The sequence below is a fragment of the Vespula vulgaris genome, chromosome 1 (genome assembly GCF_905475345.1).
Source record: "Vespula vulgaris chromosome 1, iyVesVulg1.1, whole genome shotgun sequence".
NCBI lineage: Eukaryota > Metazoa > Arthropoda > Insecta > Hymenoptera > Vespidae > Vespula > Vespula vulgaris.
Window position 1 is genome coordinate 7745254 of NC_066586.1, and position 18697 is coordinate 7763950.

Consider the following 18697-nt stretch of genomic DNA (forward strand, 5'->3'; position numbering starts at 1 on the left):
TATGTCATATTTACGCATCTCCCGAATGAAATTCTAATCCTTTTCCCATCATATGAGAAGGTCAAACGACGTCACTTAAATTTCTATTTTATTCGTCGTATTTTATTACCAATAAAAATAATAAATAATAAATTTCATTTCAGAGATGCTAAGTTATATCACGTGATTTTAAAAAAGATTTATAGTAATCGTCGTGTTCGTATCAACGACGTTCAATGTATATATTACAAGCAATAAAAAAAAAAAAACCATAATTTTTTGAAAGTATGAATTTCTTATTATATTTGATTCTGGAAATAAAAAACGAATTCGTTTTCATCGCTAGTGGAAAAGACGAAATCGAAATTGTAAAGAAAGAAAGGAGAAACAAGAAAAGAGAATCGTAGTGACGTAAAGATATTTAAGTGATGCTTATGCAAGCTTCGACAGCCTGTGGGTTTCTACATATATGTGTTTCGTATTGTTTGACACAAATAGAATCTAATGTCGGCAGCACACGCAGTTTCATTCAACCGTGAAACCGATGGGCTTTGCTCGACCGCGACAAATATAGTACTCGTTAGGACATGATAGAACGTGCATTTATCATGGAAATGACATGCATTTTCAAAAGTCTTCTTTATTAAATAATTATATATTCGTTTGTTTTTATTTTTAATTAAATAAAATCATTTACGAAATAAAATTAGGATCATTTAAATTTCTCGATGACAATATTTATGTTTTACACGCGAATATTAAATAATTCAAGATTTATTTTTATTAGATCAAATCATTCGTTTAAATCTTCTATAAAAATTTGATTAGAGTCATTTAAATTTGTCAATAAGACATTCGTGTCTTATGCAGGAATATTAGATAATTGCATATTCATTTTTATTAGATAAAAACATTTCGTTTGTTTTTCCATATAATTCGATTAGAACCATTTAAATTTGTGTGTTATTCAGTACGTGTGCTAAACCTATATCGTTTATATATAAATGAGTAAAAATCAAAATGTTTTTTTATTTTTAATTCGTAAATTTTTTCGTGTACTTCCGTTAGAACGGCTTGCATTTCGTCAGCATCTTCAAAATACAGTGAAGCGTACATACGTCGTTCGCGTCTCGATGCTTCATTTTCGAGGGAACAGTCGCTCGTTTAAAGCGTGGAATAACAAGTTCGAAAGATTCAACTCATACAACTGGCCTTTCCTTCTGAAGAAGACGTAAACATTTCTCCACTGGCGTTCCACGTCTCCGAACATGTTAGCTGGACCAACGAATCATTTCCTATTGGGTTTGCTACCGTCGTTTCTTCTTCTCTCTTCTTCTTCGACATTCGTAGTTAGCTTCCGAAATAGCGACGACGTTCTGCTTAGATAACATCGAATATCTGCATCTGTTGTATCTTCTTAATAAACCAAAATATATCATAACGAATTGAAACGTTTTTGAATGAATTAATTATATAATTAATAAATATATTTTCTGTTCGACCGTTCTTAAAAATCCGTATAAAAATATTTACTTATTTTAATTTATATTTGCTTTTACTCTGTCTCAAGTTTTTCATTACATCCTTTATGATTTTATACGTCATAGAAAATCAAACATTTAATTAATATATTTAGTATATATATATATATATTTTTTTTTAATTGTCATTCTTAAACGATGAGACTTGTAAAAATAAGTTTTATTCTTATCGATGTATGTATTATATATTTATTTTCATTCGGTGTCAATTTTTTCAATTTTTGTATTAATTCTTTTCTCTTTTCTTTTCTTCTTACATTTGCTTCAAATAATTTGTACAGTATTTATACGACACTGGGTCCTTTGAAAAGTAGTTTTTATTAGTATTTCTAAAGAAAATTCAAAGTGAAATTTTCTTTTAAAGTCATTTAAGATAGACTGTATAATCTGATCAATTGAAAATCAATTGCTTCTTGATGGAACTTGACAATTTTCGCATATATTTTAACGAAGCATCTCTAAGATTGTATCAAAGTGATAAAGAACAAGGAGGCATTGTGTCAAGAGAACCTTGAAAGTGCTGGCACCGGATTGCGTTTACCGATTGCGTCGAAGGTACTCTCGCCAAAGTCTTTGCCACCAAGGAAACTTTGCATAATCGGAAAACAGAAGTTCTTCCTCTTCTCAACGAATCCACAATTTTTGTTCCAAATATAAATGTTCCAATGACAAATTTAACAAACGATTAATCTCTCTTGAAGTAAAAATAAGAAAACAAGAAAAAGGTATATCGTTAAAAATAAAAAAAGTTAATTAAAGATCGTATTCGAAAGTGGACAAAAAGCAAATATATTATTGTTGTTTATCGTTTCTTTCGTTATATCGTAGCCTAAGCCTATAAGATCATCGCGGACAAATGTGTGCAAATTAAAAAAAAAAAAAGAAAAAGGAGATAGAAGCAGGAGGAAGGTGCTTCGACCAATTCGTGATGTAACCACTCTGCCAAAAGCAGCAGTGCGGTGCGCGTCAGTCAAAAAGGCCGCATTTCTCCGCATCCACGAGACTGAGTCGGCAAAAGCAGTTCTTTGAATGGTCCAAACGAAGAGATAAACAGAGAGTGATAGAGAGAAAGAGAGACACAGCAGAAACAGAGAAATAGAAACAGAGAGACAAAGATACAAGAAAATATAGAAGAAAAGATAAGGATTTAGTTTTCCTCTCTTTCTCTCTTTCTCTCTTTCTCTCTCCATTTCTATCTATTCATCTATCTATCTATCTCTGTTCTTTGTTATAACACAACGATACTGCGGTCTTTCTGGCAAAGTGTCCCGACGCATTGCGTCTAAGTCCTCGCATGAAACTGGCCAAGCCTTAAAGCCATGACGTTGTCCGTGAAGACGAAGACGGCAAATACGAAGTAAAGGCTCCTTTTAGCACTTGGCTGATACATGTCGTGTCGTATTGCTTTTGTGGTAAGTGGAAACCCTCGCAAATACACACATATACTATGCTTAGGAATAACAAAATATACGCGATAAAAAATATGAGAGGAATTTGGTAATAATTCATAAATATCGATCGCTAAACGGTCCAGATTTGTTCAGATAAAAGAAGAAACCCATTATGAAATTCTTTTCTCACGTCTATGTACTATCAATGTTTCTAACGTTATTATATTTTCCATAAATTCTAAAAAAGAAATCAAAGCAACACCAAGAAAATACAATATGTAAGCTTCTACGAAAAATAAAAGGGATGAGTGTATACACAGTAATGAAAACGCAGCCGTTCCGCATCCAGGAAACGGATTAAAGTAGGATTAAAGATGAATACGATCCTGCTCGCGAAATCGAAGCGGGGATTTAAACGCGAGTGGAAAAGTACGAGACGGAGTTCAACCAGCGTGTAATAAATTTTTTAATTGATTTTGTTCAACTGTGTTTGTTGCTATCGGTTTTATCGTGTCAATGTTTAAATTCGATTTTTCACGCGTTAAAAATATGCATTTCAATTTAAATATATCGTATCTCGAAAAAAGGACAATTATTTTATAATAACGTTGATAATGTTAGTTTTGTTAACGTTTTATTCTGTTCGAGAAAAAGAAAATCAGTTTTTCTGTAAAAGATATTTATTATTTTACGTCATAACAAGTCAAATATTTATATTTAATTAACGGAACTCCGTCGGACTCGTAAAATGACGTTTTTCTCTTTCTTTCTTTGTTCTTTCCAATATTCAGTTTTATCTTGTTTTTTTGTCGGTTTTTTTTAGTACATAGTTTGTATTAATCTTTTTCTTTTTTATGTCTTATTTAATGTCACAAATTAAATATTTAAATACGATATTTTATCGGATACATTAAACATGTAAATATCTTAATCGATGTATCGTTCTAACGGTGTTAAGAAAAGATTTATAAAATAAATGTAAAATGTGGCTGGACAATAGTAGGACGGATGGAACGGTGCCATCCAGTTCCAAAGTTGTCAAGGGCCGGCAGTTTGCCCTGCGGGAAAATTAATCGGCAGGACTGGATTCCGAAATCCAGAACAGTCTGATCGATGAGTGGACTCGAGACAAAGAGTCTTGTTAACAAGAGATACTAGCGTCTCGACGAACCGGAACATGAATTGTCCGTGAATGATGACTTCTACGTGTATTAGTAAATGAGCAACATTTTCAAGCATAAATAATGAAATCCATTTCTTAAACGTTTCCTAACGCATCTAATTTACTTTCTCGCCGAGTTTTGAAAAGTCGATCGATTAATAAAAAAAAAAAAACGGAGAGAAAAAGTATATCGTCAAGTTTGATTTGAAAAATTAATAAAAAAGAAAAAAGAAATTAATAAAAATTATTAAAGATATAATTAATATTATTATTTTTCTTATTAATACTAAATACATCAGTTCGTAATACTATTATCGCGTTATCATAGACGTTACTTTTTTGACTACAATGATTAATGTTCGACATAAGCATTAAGAAAATTAAGGGAAAGATTTCGTTTCGCGGCGAACGATCTGACTAATGACTACCCCCGTTTTAATGGAACTACCATAATGAAGTTAATTAAAAAGTGCTTTTAAAAATAACGATTTACTAGGATACGTTTGTAACGCCTTAATGAAATGTGATAATAAAGTGATATTTCTAAATAAGATTCATCGTTTCACGTCACGTTGAAAATGAAAAAAGGTGCGTAGATTTTATTTAAATATATTAAGTTTTAAAAAATATACGGAATACTTTTTCTATCTTTTCTTTTGCTTTCATCTTTTCAACTTCTAACAAATCTATAGGTAGATATATAATCTGAACTTATATTCTTATTCATCTATCTCTTTTCTATACTATACTTGTATAATATTTTCATTTCCAAATTCGGAAACAAGTTTCGATATATGGTAATAGTGATAAAATATTTTTTAAATCAACAATAAATATTCAATAATACTTTTTAGATAGATAATAAATATTCTTTAACTCAATAAATCTATTTATACTAGTACAATAGTAATACTAAGTCAATTATGTCTGTTATATAGAGTATTGTGCCTGTTATATAAAGCCATCATTATTATATAAATAACAAATAATCAATCTATAACAAATGTTCTGACAGTATTGCAGGTTGACGTATTGTATCAATAGTTATTGAAATTAAACTGAAGTATTATTTAAAAATTTTAAAGCATACCATATATTGTAAAAAATATACTGTTAATAGACTTACATGTTTCGTTGTTTGGTAAGCGAACTTCTATGTTACTTCTACCAATTGATAAACAAGGCTGACAGGATTTATATTCGTTTTTTAATCGTGTTTAAGAAAAAACATATAACTTTTTTATTATCACTAGCAACTTTAACCTCAAACTTATTAAATGAAGTCAGAATAATGAAACGCTTTGTTTATATCAATAGATTCATTAAATATTATCGATACACAATATAAAAGATCGTTTAAAATTTCTGTCCACAAAACACATCGATATTTCTTTCTTTTAATAAAATTGCAATATACAAATAATATAACTGTAACGCGTATCACGATATACACAGTACGATCAGCTGATACCTATTAGGCTAGAACAGAGCCATCTCTTAGTCACGTAAAAAAATACATCATTGCATTTTATCGTTCGAGCAACATGCACATAGGAACATCATTTAATTCTATTTAGTTCTATTTGGTTCTATTATCATCAAAATTCAGTTTTATTCATATTCGTTCATATTTCCATAAAAATTGAAATTTTGTCTTCGACGGTTCATGAATAAATAAAATTTACATTCTTTTTCTGTTTGATTAGATTTTAAATACGATAAAAATAACTGATAAGAGTTTATCTGAACAAGTTCATATTCAGTTACGTATACATATTAATACATTTTCACGGTTGATGTCGCTAGAATCTTAAAGATAAAAAGATGTTTATTCCTAATAGATAGCGTGCATAATAATCGTCATTTTGTTTTTCTCTCAAGAACTCTAAAACTATTTCTCTAGTTCATGATTATGTTTATTGTTGGTATAGATGTTAAATTTCCAATATGGCTGCACCTACGTATTAATTTTATTATTATGATATTTAATTCGGCGAAACAAAATTATTGTATTTTTAGACTAATTCCAATTACAAAATATAGATTTAAATGTTTTCGTTATCAGTCACGATATTTTATCTTCAAAACAGGTGTAACGAGCTAACGAAATATTGTTACGACATTCATAGGGTATTAAGAATTGAGAAAGCATTTGGCAGCATAATCTTATTTGACGCTATTTCTGTGACGTAAAAAATATCAACTAAGAACTCCATGACTATGAGTAAATTGAGACTGGGGTCAGATTACATTCCCCTCACTGAAGAAGACATGTTGAAAGTTCGAGCGATTATTTCATTTTCGAGATTAGCATGGGTCACTGTATCTATACCGTTGTTTGCATTTATTTTTTGCGTTATTTGGTCGGTACTCTATAATTTCGAACATGCCACTGCAACCCATTGTAAGGTAAAATCTAATTAATGAAATATTTACAAAGACTAATTAAGAATGAGAACATTCTGAATTAATGTAATCATTTAAAAATATATTATTTATTTCATTAGATGTATGAATTAGATACAAATAATACATTTATAGTTAAACTTTCTATGCTATTCTATGTAGGTTTACAATTTTCTTCCATCAGTCTCTGCAACGATCGGCCATTATAGACCTCAAAAGGATATTTGGAAATTGGCAATTGCTACGCAAGTTATAACTAGAACATTAGTTCTGATTATGTATTACCGTTATTATAAAGAGCATGTATATAAATGGGCACGATATATTAGTAACATTGTTTTGGCCGCATATATTGTTGAAAATTTATCTCTAGTAACTTTAAGTTTCTGGAGTTCTGACTCGAACTACGGTATATATATACATACACTTATACATTTACTTGCATTTGTTGAGAATAATGTTAATAGTGATTGTTAATTTTTTGCAGTATTTCACAAAGTATCTTTTATAACATTTTTAATAATGTCTTCTATCTACATGCCATTATCATACTTTGTTATGAAAAATTGTTGTAACGTAAGCAGAGATTTTTCTGAAACTACATCTATAAGGTGGAAATGGAGGGCAATGATGTCAAATGTACTGTCCATATTATTAGCATCTTACTTTTTTTATAGGCATAATAAATACTGTGAACCATTAGGTAAGTAGAAAAATTATAAAATAATAAATTTACAATACAATGAAGTATGAACTTAGTAGCTAGATTACTTTAAATTCTAAATGTAGAAAGGAAAATCAATAGCTTTTTATGATTTCAGTATATTCCATGTTCGCTTTGAGTGAATATGTCGTTGTTCTCTCAAATATGATGTTTCATTCGACAGTTGCATTGGACTTTCCAACATCTAGAGTTTTAATATCAGGGAATGGTATTAGACTGATCTAAATTATTATATAAATCATTTTGCAATATACATTTATAATATACATTTTAGATATTTGAAATATTTTATTTAACATATTCATATTTTTAACTCGATTTTAGTAGTTTTTTAATCATATGTACCTGGTAGTGGTTAATATGTTTATTATATTAGCCATGATATCAGTCATGCGAATCAATCAAAATGATAAATACTTATGGAAAGTATACGTCATACGTGTGATACCAAAACATGCTGATTTATTACAAATTTTTAGAAAAAGATATTTATATATAAATGTATATACATACAAGAAAATACATAGAACATAAACAGATATTTATCGTCAATTGCTGTTATACAAAAATTTTAATACAAGAATATAAAAATTTCATTTTGTTTTTATTTCTTTTCAATAAATTCTTTTAAAAACACATGTAATGCATTATATGATTGCTATGAAGTATCAAGTACTAACTAATATATAGAAACGGTGTAACAAAATATATTATAATCTTACGATATATATTTTGGACAGTGACAGATTCTATTATGAAGTATAATTACTGTGTACAAGAGAATGGAACTTTCCTCATTGCTGAGAAATTTCATTAGATCCTTCAATTATATCACAGAATATTAAAACTTGAAATCGTTTTCCATTTTATCAGCAATGTATTTTGCTATGGCCATACTACTCGTTGCAGCAGGCGAAGGAGCATTACGACAATGAAGAACTCTGCTTCCAATACTGCCATTTCCACTGTCAAAAACAAAGTCGTCTACTAATTTGCCATCATTGTCTAATGCTTGTGCCCTAACACCAGCTGGTCCTCTGAAACACAATGAAGTTATTCAAAATATTAGAAGAATTACATTTAAAAACAAAGAGATATAAGGTACACGTACAAAACCATACCTACCTCTTTACATCTTTAAACGAAATTTCTGGTATAAATTTTTGTATATCCTTTATTGCCAATGGGTAGAATATTGATTTAACTATTTCTTTAACTCCAGGTATAAAGTACCTGAAGAGCAGCTTATACAATCCAGGAAACTTGGCCATTTCTATGCAGTCTCTTATGTTGATATCTGTCCATCTAAATGCATAAAATGACAGAACTTCGATGAGTATCTTTGACTTTTACGATTTTGTAATGAACATTTCTGCTGATCCTTACTTGTAACCTTCTCTAGATAGTGCCAAAATAGCATTTGGACCGAGCCATATTTCACCGTTTATTCTAGGCGTAAAATGTACGCCCAAGAACGGTAATTTCGGATTAGGTACCGGATATATGTTCGTTGTACATAAATGTCTTTTATTTTCATTTAGAAGAAGGTATTCGCCTCGGAAGGGAACTATCCGTGGATTACGATCGCATCCCGTCATGACGGCTAAACGATCCGAATATAAACCAGCGCATGTTAATACATATTTCGTTGAAATAAACTGAAATAAATTACAGGATAATCATCAGTAAGAATTCGTAAAACTTCTGTCGGATTAAAGGAGAAATAAGTGCACCTTATTTTTAGACTGAACGATTATAGGTGTCAATAGTCCTTCATTATGCGATTCCAACATTTCAGAGAATCCACTAACTTCGTAATTAAGAAATATTTGACCGCCCATTTTTTGAAAATCTTCTGCAAAGTGATAGCAAACCTCAGCCCAATTCACAATTCCCGTCCATGGCGACCAAATGGCCTTTATACCCTGAAAACCAAAATGTTTTTGTTTTTATCGATATAGCGAAGTTTTCATATATCGTTACATTTCTTAAACAATACTCGATATTTTTTAACGAACACTCGATTTTATAATAGTATTCTATCAAATATTTACCTTACATTTCGGTTCGTAATTTGAAATGCACTCTTTATCGACTAATTGAAGATCAGGTACATTATTTTTCAATCCTCGATCGAACAGAACGTTTATCAAATTAGCCTGTTGTTCATTCTGAGCTACTATCAATTTACCGATCTTTTTATGAGGTATACCTTTCTTGCATAAATAGTCATAGGACAGTTTCAAACCTTCGACGCACAGCTTCGCCTGCAATCATTGGCTACCGGATCAAACATTTCTTAAGGGAATGTTGCTCAATCGTTTGGAATCGATCGAGATTAGGATTGCTTAAAAAGCAACTAGATCTTTCGAAAGTTATCGTAAATCAAATTTCCTTCGTTAAAAGTATCATTTTTTTATATTACCTTCATACTACCAGGCATATAATAAATGCCAGCATGAATGACGCCACTATTGTGACCTGTTTGATGTTTTGCTAAAGCATTCTCTTTTTCTACGATAGCTATTTTCAAATTAGGATGTCTTATTAACATTTCACGTGCCGTAGCACATCCCACGATTCCACCTCCAACAACAACGAGATCGTATACGTTGCAAACATCACTGCTACTAAATATAACAATTAATTTATTTTACTTTATTTTATTTATTTATTTATTTAAATACATTTATTACATTGGAAACAAAAATTTCTCGAGAGAAGGAAAAGAGTGAGAGTGTTGAGAGAAAGAGAGAGAGAGAGAGAGAGAGAGAGAGAAAGTTTAAAACTAACCTTGACGTATAGCGACGTATCAGACAATTTAAATTCGACGATATCGTTGGTTTTATCAATAAACTTAAAATGCTGCCCGTCATTCTGGTCTTTTTCTTTCTACGAATTTGATGTTATATCGTTTCTGAAAAAAATATGTACGAACATCGTACATCTCGATCGTACGGAAAAGAATTTTTCTTTTTTTGTTTTATATAACGAAATCATTAATTATGTCGTCGTTTCTAATCACTGTTCAGTTGTTCTATGACTAAATTCATTTTCATAATCGTTCTCGCGATATTTTACGTATAGTTTTTTTTTTAGCTTCGTTTATAACGACTCTACGATAAGAAAACGTAATATTTAATTTTCTTGATCGAATCGAAGCAGTTTAAAGAATAAACAATTCTTGAATAGATTCAGCGTAATCGTAGCTTTCTAATCGTGACTTACGAAAAAGAGAAACTTTAAGTAAACGCATTATTTATTTCAGAATATTTCAAAGAATCAAAAAAATCAATGAGAGAAAAGATTATACTTCTTTTAAGGTCGTTGATATTTTAAATTCCAAAACGAACGTATTTTTTCAAATATTTATTTACAAAATAACAAATTCGATATCGACTTATACGAATTATCTCAGTAATTTGTATCACGGATAATTCGAAATTAATCCATTCGAAATATAACTTGTTTACTCTCTTACATTTTCTACGCCATCGTTTTTAACACATGGATCCGGTTACATAACGATAACCATCATATCTGATTTTAGTTTCCTCAATGAATCACGAAACCAATTTCATTTATATATACGACTCAATCGTAAAGAAGCCATCATCGTTAAGACACAACTTCATTTCCGTTTCTCATAAAACACGTGTTTACGACCTACTTCTCAATTACAAAAAAATCAATATCGAACGACAGTCACGCGTATTGATATATACGTCGTTCATGTTCTTGCAACTTTGCAGTTAGAGTACTTAACTAATCAACTAATATATATATATATATATATATATATATATATATATATATATATATGCACATATATTTATATACATATATAATTAGTTGTCCTCATTAAACTTGCTCACTACAAACATATATGATTATCACTGATAATGTTATTTTTCTTTTTATAGATTACACAAGATTTATCATTTGTATTTATCATAGTCATAAATTCACACACGTTCGAGAGATGTAAATGCGAAATCTCTTGGTAAAGTCTGAAGATTTTGTGAAGGAGAGAGATGGAAATAGGTGACTTAATTAAAGAAAGTGAAAGAAAAAGAGAGAGAGAGAGAGAGAGAGAGAGAGAGACAATCATTAAAACTAAGATAGAACGTAGATGGTAAATTTTATTTAAAAATGAATCGATACCAACCGTTAAGAAATGATTTTTTTTTTTCTTAAATATTAACGTCAAAATTTCATATTGTTTTAAAGGCTTATTATGTTAATTATGCTAATGTGACTAAATTTAATGATGACGTACGCACGCGCATAAAGAACCTCCTTTCTCGTCGCTTGTGCGAAGAAGACTAGTGAATAATTTTTTTTCGAATAATTCGGATAGAAGAGAGCTCTCTCTCTCTTTCAATTCATGTGTTTCATTCTCGACGTCGTTCGATTGATAAGGAAGCTTGTTCGTTTGGGTCAAGCACGTGGCGCCTCCATCATTTTCATGCACGTTTCTTCTTACTTATCGTCGAATTATTGATAATTTTATTTTGTTTTATATTCTAATAAAACTCTCGTTAAAAGAGTTTTTATTCGATCGATGAAACTTTCCAGAGAATTTATATGAAATTTCAGGAGAATTTTTTTAAATACGTTTCGTGCTTGAAATTGTTTAAATATCGCTTTCAAAATTAATTAGGTGAACTACAAATATAATCTAATTCATGATTTACAGCATGTTAATTTATAAATAATTATCGTTTTATTGTAAGAAAATTTTTACTTAAAATTAAAATTTATTATGACATTTATGAATCAATTCAATAGTATTAATCGAACTATATATTAAAATTCAATTGTAAATTTTCATTCCGAATGTATAAGAGACATATGAAATTACTTTGAAAATTCATAAAGGAAAATATATAGTAATTTGTCATAAAATAAATAATAAGCATCGTTTATAATAATTAAGAATTTTCACTCTAAAAATATAAAGAGACATGTGATATTACATCGAAAATACATAAATAAAAATATAGAGTAATTTGTCGCAAGGTGAGTAATAATTATCGTTCATAATAATTAAAAATTTTCATTACAAAGATATGAAAGGACGTGTTAAATTACATTAAAAAATCGTAAATTAAAATATAGAGAAACTTGTCATAAGTTGAATAACAACAAGTGTCGTTTATAATAATTAAAAACTTTCATCCCAAAAGTACAAAGAGACATGAATGAAATTACATCGAAAAATCATAAAGTAAAATATAGAGTAATTTATCGTATAATCATCGACAATCACATCATTTATAATAACAATCGTTCGAATTTCATGCATCAGTTACTCTTAAACTCGCATCGATCTCGATATATTGCCGGAAACAAAGTGCAATATATCTCGGGTATTGTCGAGGAATTTGGAACTAATACGTAGAAGCGCGTTATTGCAATCCCAAAGGCGACTCGCATCATTATTTTTAAAAGTATTGTCTTTGGACATTGGTCGTTCGGACCATACGGTGTTTACGATCGTTTCGAATGGGAATGGTGTTCTTGGCTGGTTCATGATAGTCGCCTTGCAATAAATATAAGACAATGTACGTTTTTATATATATATATATATATATATATATATATATATATATCTTATACAGGAATGAGTACATAACTATCGAGAAGGACAGTTTTGAAACGTTTTAAGATACTCTTTCACGTTCGTTTGATTCGAATTATATATGTTCGTTTCGGTTATGGAGACCTACGCTTATGTCAAATTCAATTTTAATATATAGATATTTCGTATATAGATGTGTAGAATATATATAAAAAATATAAGATGTAAATAAGATGTATATAGGATTTATGGGATACGTATAATATATATATATAAATTATATGGTATGTATATAAAATGTATAGGATGTACGTAGGATTTATAGGATATGTATAAAATGTATATGGTGTATATATGTATATATGTATATATATATACATATATATATATATATATATATATATATGTATATATATATATATATAAAGTTATGACATTTACATTCACCATATGCAACATAAATCAGTTTATACACATATATGATTGCTGCAAGCAAACTGACATTTCTTTGATAAAATGATTTTGACTAGTAGCTCTCGTCTTTTGGCTTTCTATCTTCATTCAACCAAGCGTTCATATTAGTTGAGAAAGTTTAGTTAACGTTACTACTCTGCAATAGTTCGTATGAAATTTCGAAGACGAATCTTACAGATCGATTAAACCTGAATACGTATATGTATAGATATGTATATGTGGAAAGTTCTGCATTTGAAATTTGAACGCCTAGGAGAATCTACTTCTCTCTTCTATTCTGTCTATTTCTCTCTCTCTCTCTTTCTCTCTTTCTTTTCTATCTGTTCATTCGCTCGTTTCATTCGTGAAACGTAGACGAAACCCACCTGGCCAGAATGCGTTGGAATTCGAACCCCTGCACGAGTTTTCCTACCCTCTTCTTCTCGCCCCTTCGTTCATAGCCATTGTCCTCTTTCCTTCCCCTTTCTCACTTTCATCTTGCACCTTTATCTCCTATATCTCAAACGAAACTCTATTTTTATCTTTTATTATTCTATCGAATTTTTTCCTTATCCTTTTTTTCTCTTTTAATTTTACTTAATTTTTTTTTTAATTTTAATTCTTAGAAAGTAGGTCATTGATGGAGAGGGCTCCGAGTAAATGTAATTTATTTTTATCAATAAATAATATAATATAATATAATAATAATAATAATAACAATAATAATAATAATAATAATAATAATAATAATAATAATAATAATAAGAAGAAGAAGAAGAAGAAGAAGAAGAAAAAGAATATTATAAGATTGAACGTAACTTCGCTGTTCAAGCAAAAAAATATTTTAGTTTTATTTGTGAAAATTAACTATTGTGTAAAAATAAATTATTGTGTAAAATTAAGATGTATGATGTTTTGAAGAAAAAATATGATTTATAAAATAGACTATTGTAATGTATATTACGACAAAATACTTTTTGACAGAAAGTTTGAATTTTAAACGTGAAAGATTCTGAAGAAAAACTGTTCGTTCGTTCGACTGAGTATAGTCGATGGTATAGAATGAACGTAGCAAACAATTCCATTGTTGATCGTATCATTGAGCATAGGGAATACACTTAAAAGCAGTGTGTCTCCGATCAAGAATTTTCAATTCATCGAACGAAAAACTTCGTCATTACGCGATGCATTTCGCGATATCCATTAGTAACATTTTTGTGTTGTCTCTGTTCGTTTTTTCTCTTCTTCTTCTCAGTCTTTCTCAACAATTATTATTATTTTATCTCATGAATTCATAGAATGAAAACCCAAAGACATGTTATCAATACCGGAATAACAAGCGGATATATTTAAGAAAAGTTATTTTGATAACATACAAATCGATTTCAGTTTCTATAAAAATATGAGCCTTCCAATAACAATAATTAAAGTACAAGGAATAATATATAAAAAAGACCATATATACCTAATTGTATAAATAAACATTTCATGATTCATCCTTATGAGGAACGCGTAGAAAGTTCAAAAAATAATAAACAATTCAAGCGTAATTAACAACTGTATTATAAGAAATGAAGAAAATAAACTATAACAGATTATCGTAAATATAATTGAAGAAACAAAAAAGAAAAGAAATATATACTTCGATGACTCACGAGGAGTAAAGAAAAATCGAGAAAAGGACAAAGAAAAAGAAAAGAGTGGGGGGTACTACGTAGATCAACTACGGCACTGAGATGCGCGTCGTGCGCGGACGCGGCTGCGCGTCGGTTCTTTGACTCCGTGCACGGAGTCAGTCAACCCGCCGCCGGCGTCCAGGCAAGACGGTTTTTTCGTTTCGAATCTTCTTATCTCGCTCGTTCACTCGTCTTCGTGATAAAGACAGATAGAGAGGGAGGGAGAGAGAGAGAGAGAGAGAGAGAGAGAGAGAGAGAGAGAGAGAGAGGAAGAAAGAGAAAACAAGCGTAAAATAAAAATCGAAGCAATCCTTCGAAATAGGATATTTTCCAAAGCAGAATTTCGTTCTCTCCGATATTCCTTTTATTCGCGCGCTCACAGATCGCGAGTGAACTCTCAAAGAGTAAGAAGGAAAGTAAACCCGTAGTCTGATGCGCTATACCGTCACCTTCGACCTTTCCTACGGCGATTCGTGGAACTCGTCGTGGAGATTCGAGTGCCGTGCGAGTGCGTCGTCGTAACGATGACGATGACGCGAACGGACGCGCGTTTCCGCGTGTAGCCGAGCGGCGCGCCGCTCATAAAAGAAAAGAAAAGAAAAAACAAAAAGAAAACAAACTCCAAAAATCTTTCCTCTTCGCCCTTGAAATTTATATTTTAAACTCGTCTTTTAAATCAATCCTGTAACCTGTTACAAACAGACATTCGATCGTTCGAAAATAATATTGAAAAAAAAAAAAGAGAAGAAAAGTCTACATAACTCTCGTTGGAAGGAGAAAAAAGGAGAAAAAAAGGGAGAAAATGGAGGACGAACTGAGATGTCCTTGTTGCAAAGAACTATTCACGGAGCCAGTTTTGTTGCCCTGTTGGCACGCTCTGTGTCTCTCGTGCGCTGTTAATCTTCAAGCACCACCCGATTCACCACCCGAATCGACGACAGACTCTTCAAATGCTCCGTGCTCCGATCAAGAAGCCGACAAATTGTCGATACTCTCGGAAACGGATTCGGGCGTCGTCTGCGGTAGTACTTCGACTAGTTCACGACCTGGAAGTTACGTTGGTACACCCGGGAACGGTGGTTTCCCACCATCCGGGGGAACCCTTTGTCTATCTTGCCCTGTATGTCGCAAAACCGTTTATTTCGACGAGGGTGGTGCTCATAATTTGCCCAAGTATAGGGCCATGCAACGTATCGTTGAAAAATATCAAGAATCGAGGAACGCAAGAATGCAATGCCAGATGTGCGAGGGCGAACCCCGTGAAGCTACCGTCGCTTGCGAGCAATGCGAGGTAATTTATCTTTTTTCTTTTCTTCGATCGATTAATCTCTTTCCTGTCTAAATGTTTTATTACTTGTCTGTGATCTATTTATCTTCCATCACGCTGTTTTATTTCATTTTTCCGTCATATAGTTATAACATCGGAATGTTGATGCTTGCTAAATATAGTTGTATTTAATATACTATAAATATAGATAAGTATAGTATGCTGTAGTACTATATATTTTGCGTCGTAGAGGTTTAACTAGTTTTCTTGATTGCTTTGATTAGCTCGATTGAAGGTTGAGTATTGTACGAATTAGATTTGATCTATGAATTGTTATAATGAATATGTTTGTGTGTGTGTGTGTATATATATATATTTGTATTAATCAAGATTTGTATATGACAATTTATGGACGATTAAACAAATCGTCATTGTATTTCTTTTTAATAACTTAATAGAAATGAGGAAATTATAATCAGAACTTTTTGTTTGTTTTACTATTTATTATATAAGCTTTTATTTATTAGAATTCATCTTTTGTCTATTTTTCTTTTTCAAACGATTTTGAAACGTTTAATTACTTATGGATATATAGAACAACGATAATGTAATCTGACGTTTGAAAATTACGATACAAATGTCCTTGATGTTAAAACAACAGTCAATTTCAAAGCTACGCTCGTATAATAAGCATTAATCGTTTACTATTATATTTACGGTACATTCTCGTGTCCTCGATAGTATACCAATTGCTATAATAAAATTGCTCAAAACAAGGACAGCCTTGTTTTCAATCGCAGATTGAAAGCAGTTTATTCATCGTTATGTTATTATTTCTTTTACATTCCTAAAAAAAAATTCTTTTCATTTATCTTCCAACACATACATATATTTCAATCTCATTTAAATGTCTAACACAAGTCGGAAGTTTGAATTTTGGATACATAGATTGATAGATTGATAGACAGGTTTAAAGTTTGCATGTCGATCAAAAAGTTTTGACGTGAATCGATTCCTTCGAGTCTTCGTGTTTTTCGAAAAGAATGACATTTTATCTTTATCAAAGATATTTGTTTTAAATTCGAGTTAACAGAGACGTAATCAAATCTCAACTTCGTGTAATACCTAATCTTTATAGGTCAGAATTAACTTTTATGTTTCTTATCGATAACAAACTCACAGGGAAGAATATCGAAAGATGTTTCGATAGATCGTTGCTTGAAAATGTGATGAACTGCTCGAAAAAGTGCAGTAGGTACTTGATTTATTTGCATTGCACTTGAGCTGTAATCTACCTATCACTCTCTCTTTCTCTCTTTTACTCTCTCTCTCTCTCTTATCGATTGAATATAAATAGGAATATAATTAGAACGTTCGCTCGAATTAATCGAAGATGACACGTTTATTAAAACGATTGATCAAGTAAATGTAATAGAACATAAATGTGATGTATATATTTTATATTTATTTATGTTCCTTTTATTTCGATGCGTTTGATGTTTGCCGTTCTTCGACGCAGCGTCGGCATCGTTTAAAGTCATCGTTGTGGAAGAAGAGTGAGAGAGAATGGGAGACAGACAGAGAGAGAGAGAGAGAGAGAGAGAGAGAGAGAGAGAGAGAGAGAGAGAGAGAGAGAGAGAGAGAGCAAAAGGAGGCGTGTTAGATGATAAGGCGAAAAATAGATCTCGCGGGTAGTCACGATCGACTCTTGATCTCACGATGTCTGGCGAAATTTAGAGAGCAACCTCCTAACCGTGAGAAATCTGAAACTGAGGGAAAATCTTCAGATATCGTATCGATCTCAGTTCGTTTATCAATCATCTTTCAAACTCGTTTCTTTATTTATTCTCATACGTTTATTTCATACAGATATTATTTATCTAATGATCGAATAATTGATAGTATAGTTTCTATATTGATAAATATGTGTACGTTTAAATTTAATTAAATATATATTTGTCTTTTTTGTTGTTAGTGATGACAAGATTTTCTCGCATAGTTTCGTTACAATCGATTCCTTATATTTTATCGATTGTATAATAAAGAAATTTGATTTTTTCTTATTTATTTATTGCACGAACTATAAGTTTTGTATTTAAATAAATTTAAATTAATATCGTCGATTAGTGATGATAACGTTTCATCATGAAAGTTAATTATAAATAATTCCTGATATTTTATCAACTATGAAAAGAAAGGTTCGATCGTTTTTTAATTATTTATTAATTTGTACAGATATTGTTATTTGTTATTTATAAAGAATAAGCTTTATTTACGTTATAATTATCGTTTATTCCGATGATAGAAGTTCTTTTAATATTTTTTAAGATCTGGTCTGAAGTGAAATGAATCGATTAGTCGAACTTTTCAATATAAACTTAGGCGATCGATCAGCGCAGTCTCGAAAGATTTTTCTACCGTTCGTAAATACTCGTAAGAGGGTTCGTAAATAGAAGTTCGCGATCTTGTGCTAAACTCGAAAGAGAGAGGTGAGAGAGAGATAGAGATAGAGAG

General features: G+C 30.8%; 4 protein-coding genes across 9 annotated transcripts in view; 2 read left to right on the forward strand and 2 right to left on the reverse strand.

Annotated features, from left to right (window-relative positions):
- LOC127063964 (WW domain-binding protein 4) overlaps nucleotides 1–5546 on the reverse strand; it is a 42307-nt gene extending 36761 nt beyond the window's left edge. Inside the window, exon 1 of the mRNA XM_050994362.1 lies at nucleotides 5200–5546. Coding sequence (XP_050850319.1) covers nucleotides 5200–5201 — 2 coding nt within the window. The 5' untranslated portion in view covers nucleotides 5202–5546. The remainder of the gene's footprint in view (nucleotides 1–5199) is intronic.
- A 345-nt stretch (nucleotides 5547–5891) lies between these two features.
- Nucleotides 5892–10078, forward strand: LOC127063976 (post-GPI attachment to proteins factor 2-like). Of its 4 annotated transcripts, none has more exons than XM_050994411.1 (6): nucleotides 5895–6482; nucleotides 6642–6888; nucleotides 6967–7182; nucleotides 7301–8304; nucleotides 8426–8680; nucleotides 8745–10078. In XM_050994411.1, exons 1-4 carry the CDS (start codon nucleotides 6288–6290, stop codon nucleotides 7426–7428), a joined length of 786 nt encoding a protein of 261 aa, XP_050850368.1. In that variant the 5' UTR covers nucleotides 5895–6287; the 3' UTR covers nucleotides 7429–8304; nucleotides 8426–8680; nucleotides 8745–10078. The 4 variants fall into 4 exon arrangements, with proteins under 4 accessions (XP_050850381.1, XP_050850368.1, XP_050850377.1 ...); XM_050994420.1 differs by having other exon boundaries at nucleotides 8426–8665; XM_050994424.1 differs by having other exon boundaries at nucleotides 5892–6482; nucleotides 8113–8304; nucleotides 8426–10078.
- On the reverse strand, nucleotides 7676–10120 carry LOC127063956 (L-2-hydroxyglutarate dehydrogenase, mitochondrial). 2 transcript variants are annotated; one of them, XM_050994349.1, is made up of 7 exons: nucleotides 9997–10120; nucleotides 9629–9830; nucleotides 9258–9470; nucleotides 8937–9128; nucleotides 8590–8861; nucleotides 8329–8508; nucleotides 7676–8240 (listed from the first exon to the last, which is right to left on the reverse strand). In XM_050994349.1, exons 1-7 carry the CDS (start codon nucleotides 10077–10079, stop codon nucleotides 8045–8047), a joined length of 1338 nt encoding a protein of 445 aa, XP_050850306.1. In that variant the 5' UTR covers nucleotides 10080–10120; the 3' UTR covers nucleotides 7676–8044. The 2 variants fall into 2 exon arrangements, with proteins under 2 accessions (XP_050850306.1, XP_050850297.1); XM_050994340.1 differs by having other exon boundaries at nucleotides 9629–9833.
- Nucleotides 10121–14975: 4855 nt separating this feature from the next.
- LOC127063943 (E3 ubiquitin-protein ligase TRIM9) overlaps nucleotides 14976–18697 on the forward strand; it is a 95928-nt gene continuing 92206 nt past the window's right edge. Inside the window, exon 1 of one of the 2 annotated variants that reach the window (XM_050994304.1) lies at nucleotides 14976–16207. In XM_050994304.1, coding sequence (XP_050850261.1) covers nucleotides 15719–16207 — 489 coding nt within the window. In that variant the 5' untranslated portion in view covers nucleotides 14976–15718. The remainder of the gene's footprint in view (nucleotides 16208–18697) is intronic. The other variant, XM_050994314.1, reaches the window with a different exon arrangement.

Excerpts from the sequence above, each read along its gene's own strand:
- LOC127063976 (XM_050994401.1), top strand. The coding sequence starts at position 6,288 with ATGACTATGAGTAAATTGAGACTGGGGTCAGATTACATTCCCCTCACT. Across the intron at positions 6,483-6,641 it reads CCACTGCAACCCATTGTAAG|GTTTACAATTTTCTTCCATC; the intron begins GTAAAATCTAAT and ends TATTCTATGTAG. Across the intron at positions 7,183-7,300 it reads TAAATACTGTGAACCATTAG|TATATTCCATGTTCGCTTTG; the intron begins GTAAGTAGAAAA and ends TTATGATTTCAG.
- LOC127063956 (XM_050994340.1), bottom strand. The coding sequence starts at position 10,079 with ATGACGGGCAGCATTTTAAGTTTATTGATAAAACCAACGATATCGTCG. Across the intron at positions 9,471-9,628 it reads ATATGCCTGGTAGTATGAAG|GCGAAGCTGTGCGTCGAAGG; the intron begins GTAATATAAAAA and ends CAATGATTGCAG. Across the intron at positions 9,129-9,257 it reads ATTACGAACCGAAATGTAAG|GGTATAAAGGCCATTTGGTC; the intron begins GTAAATATTTGA and ends TTTGGTTTTCAG.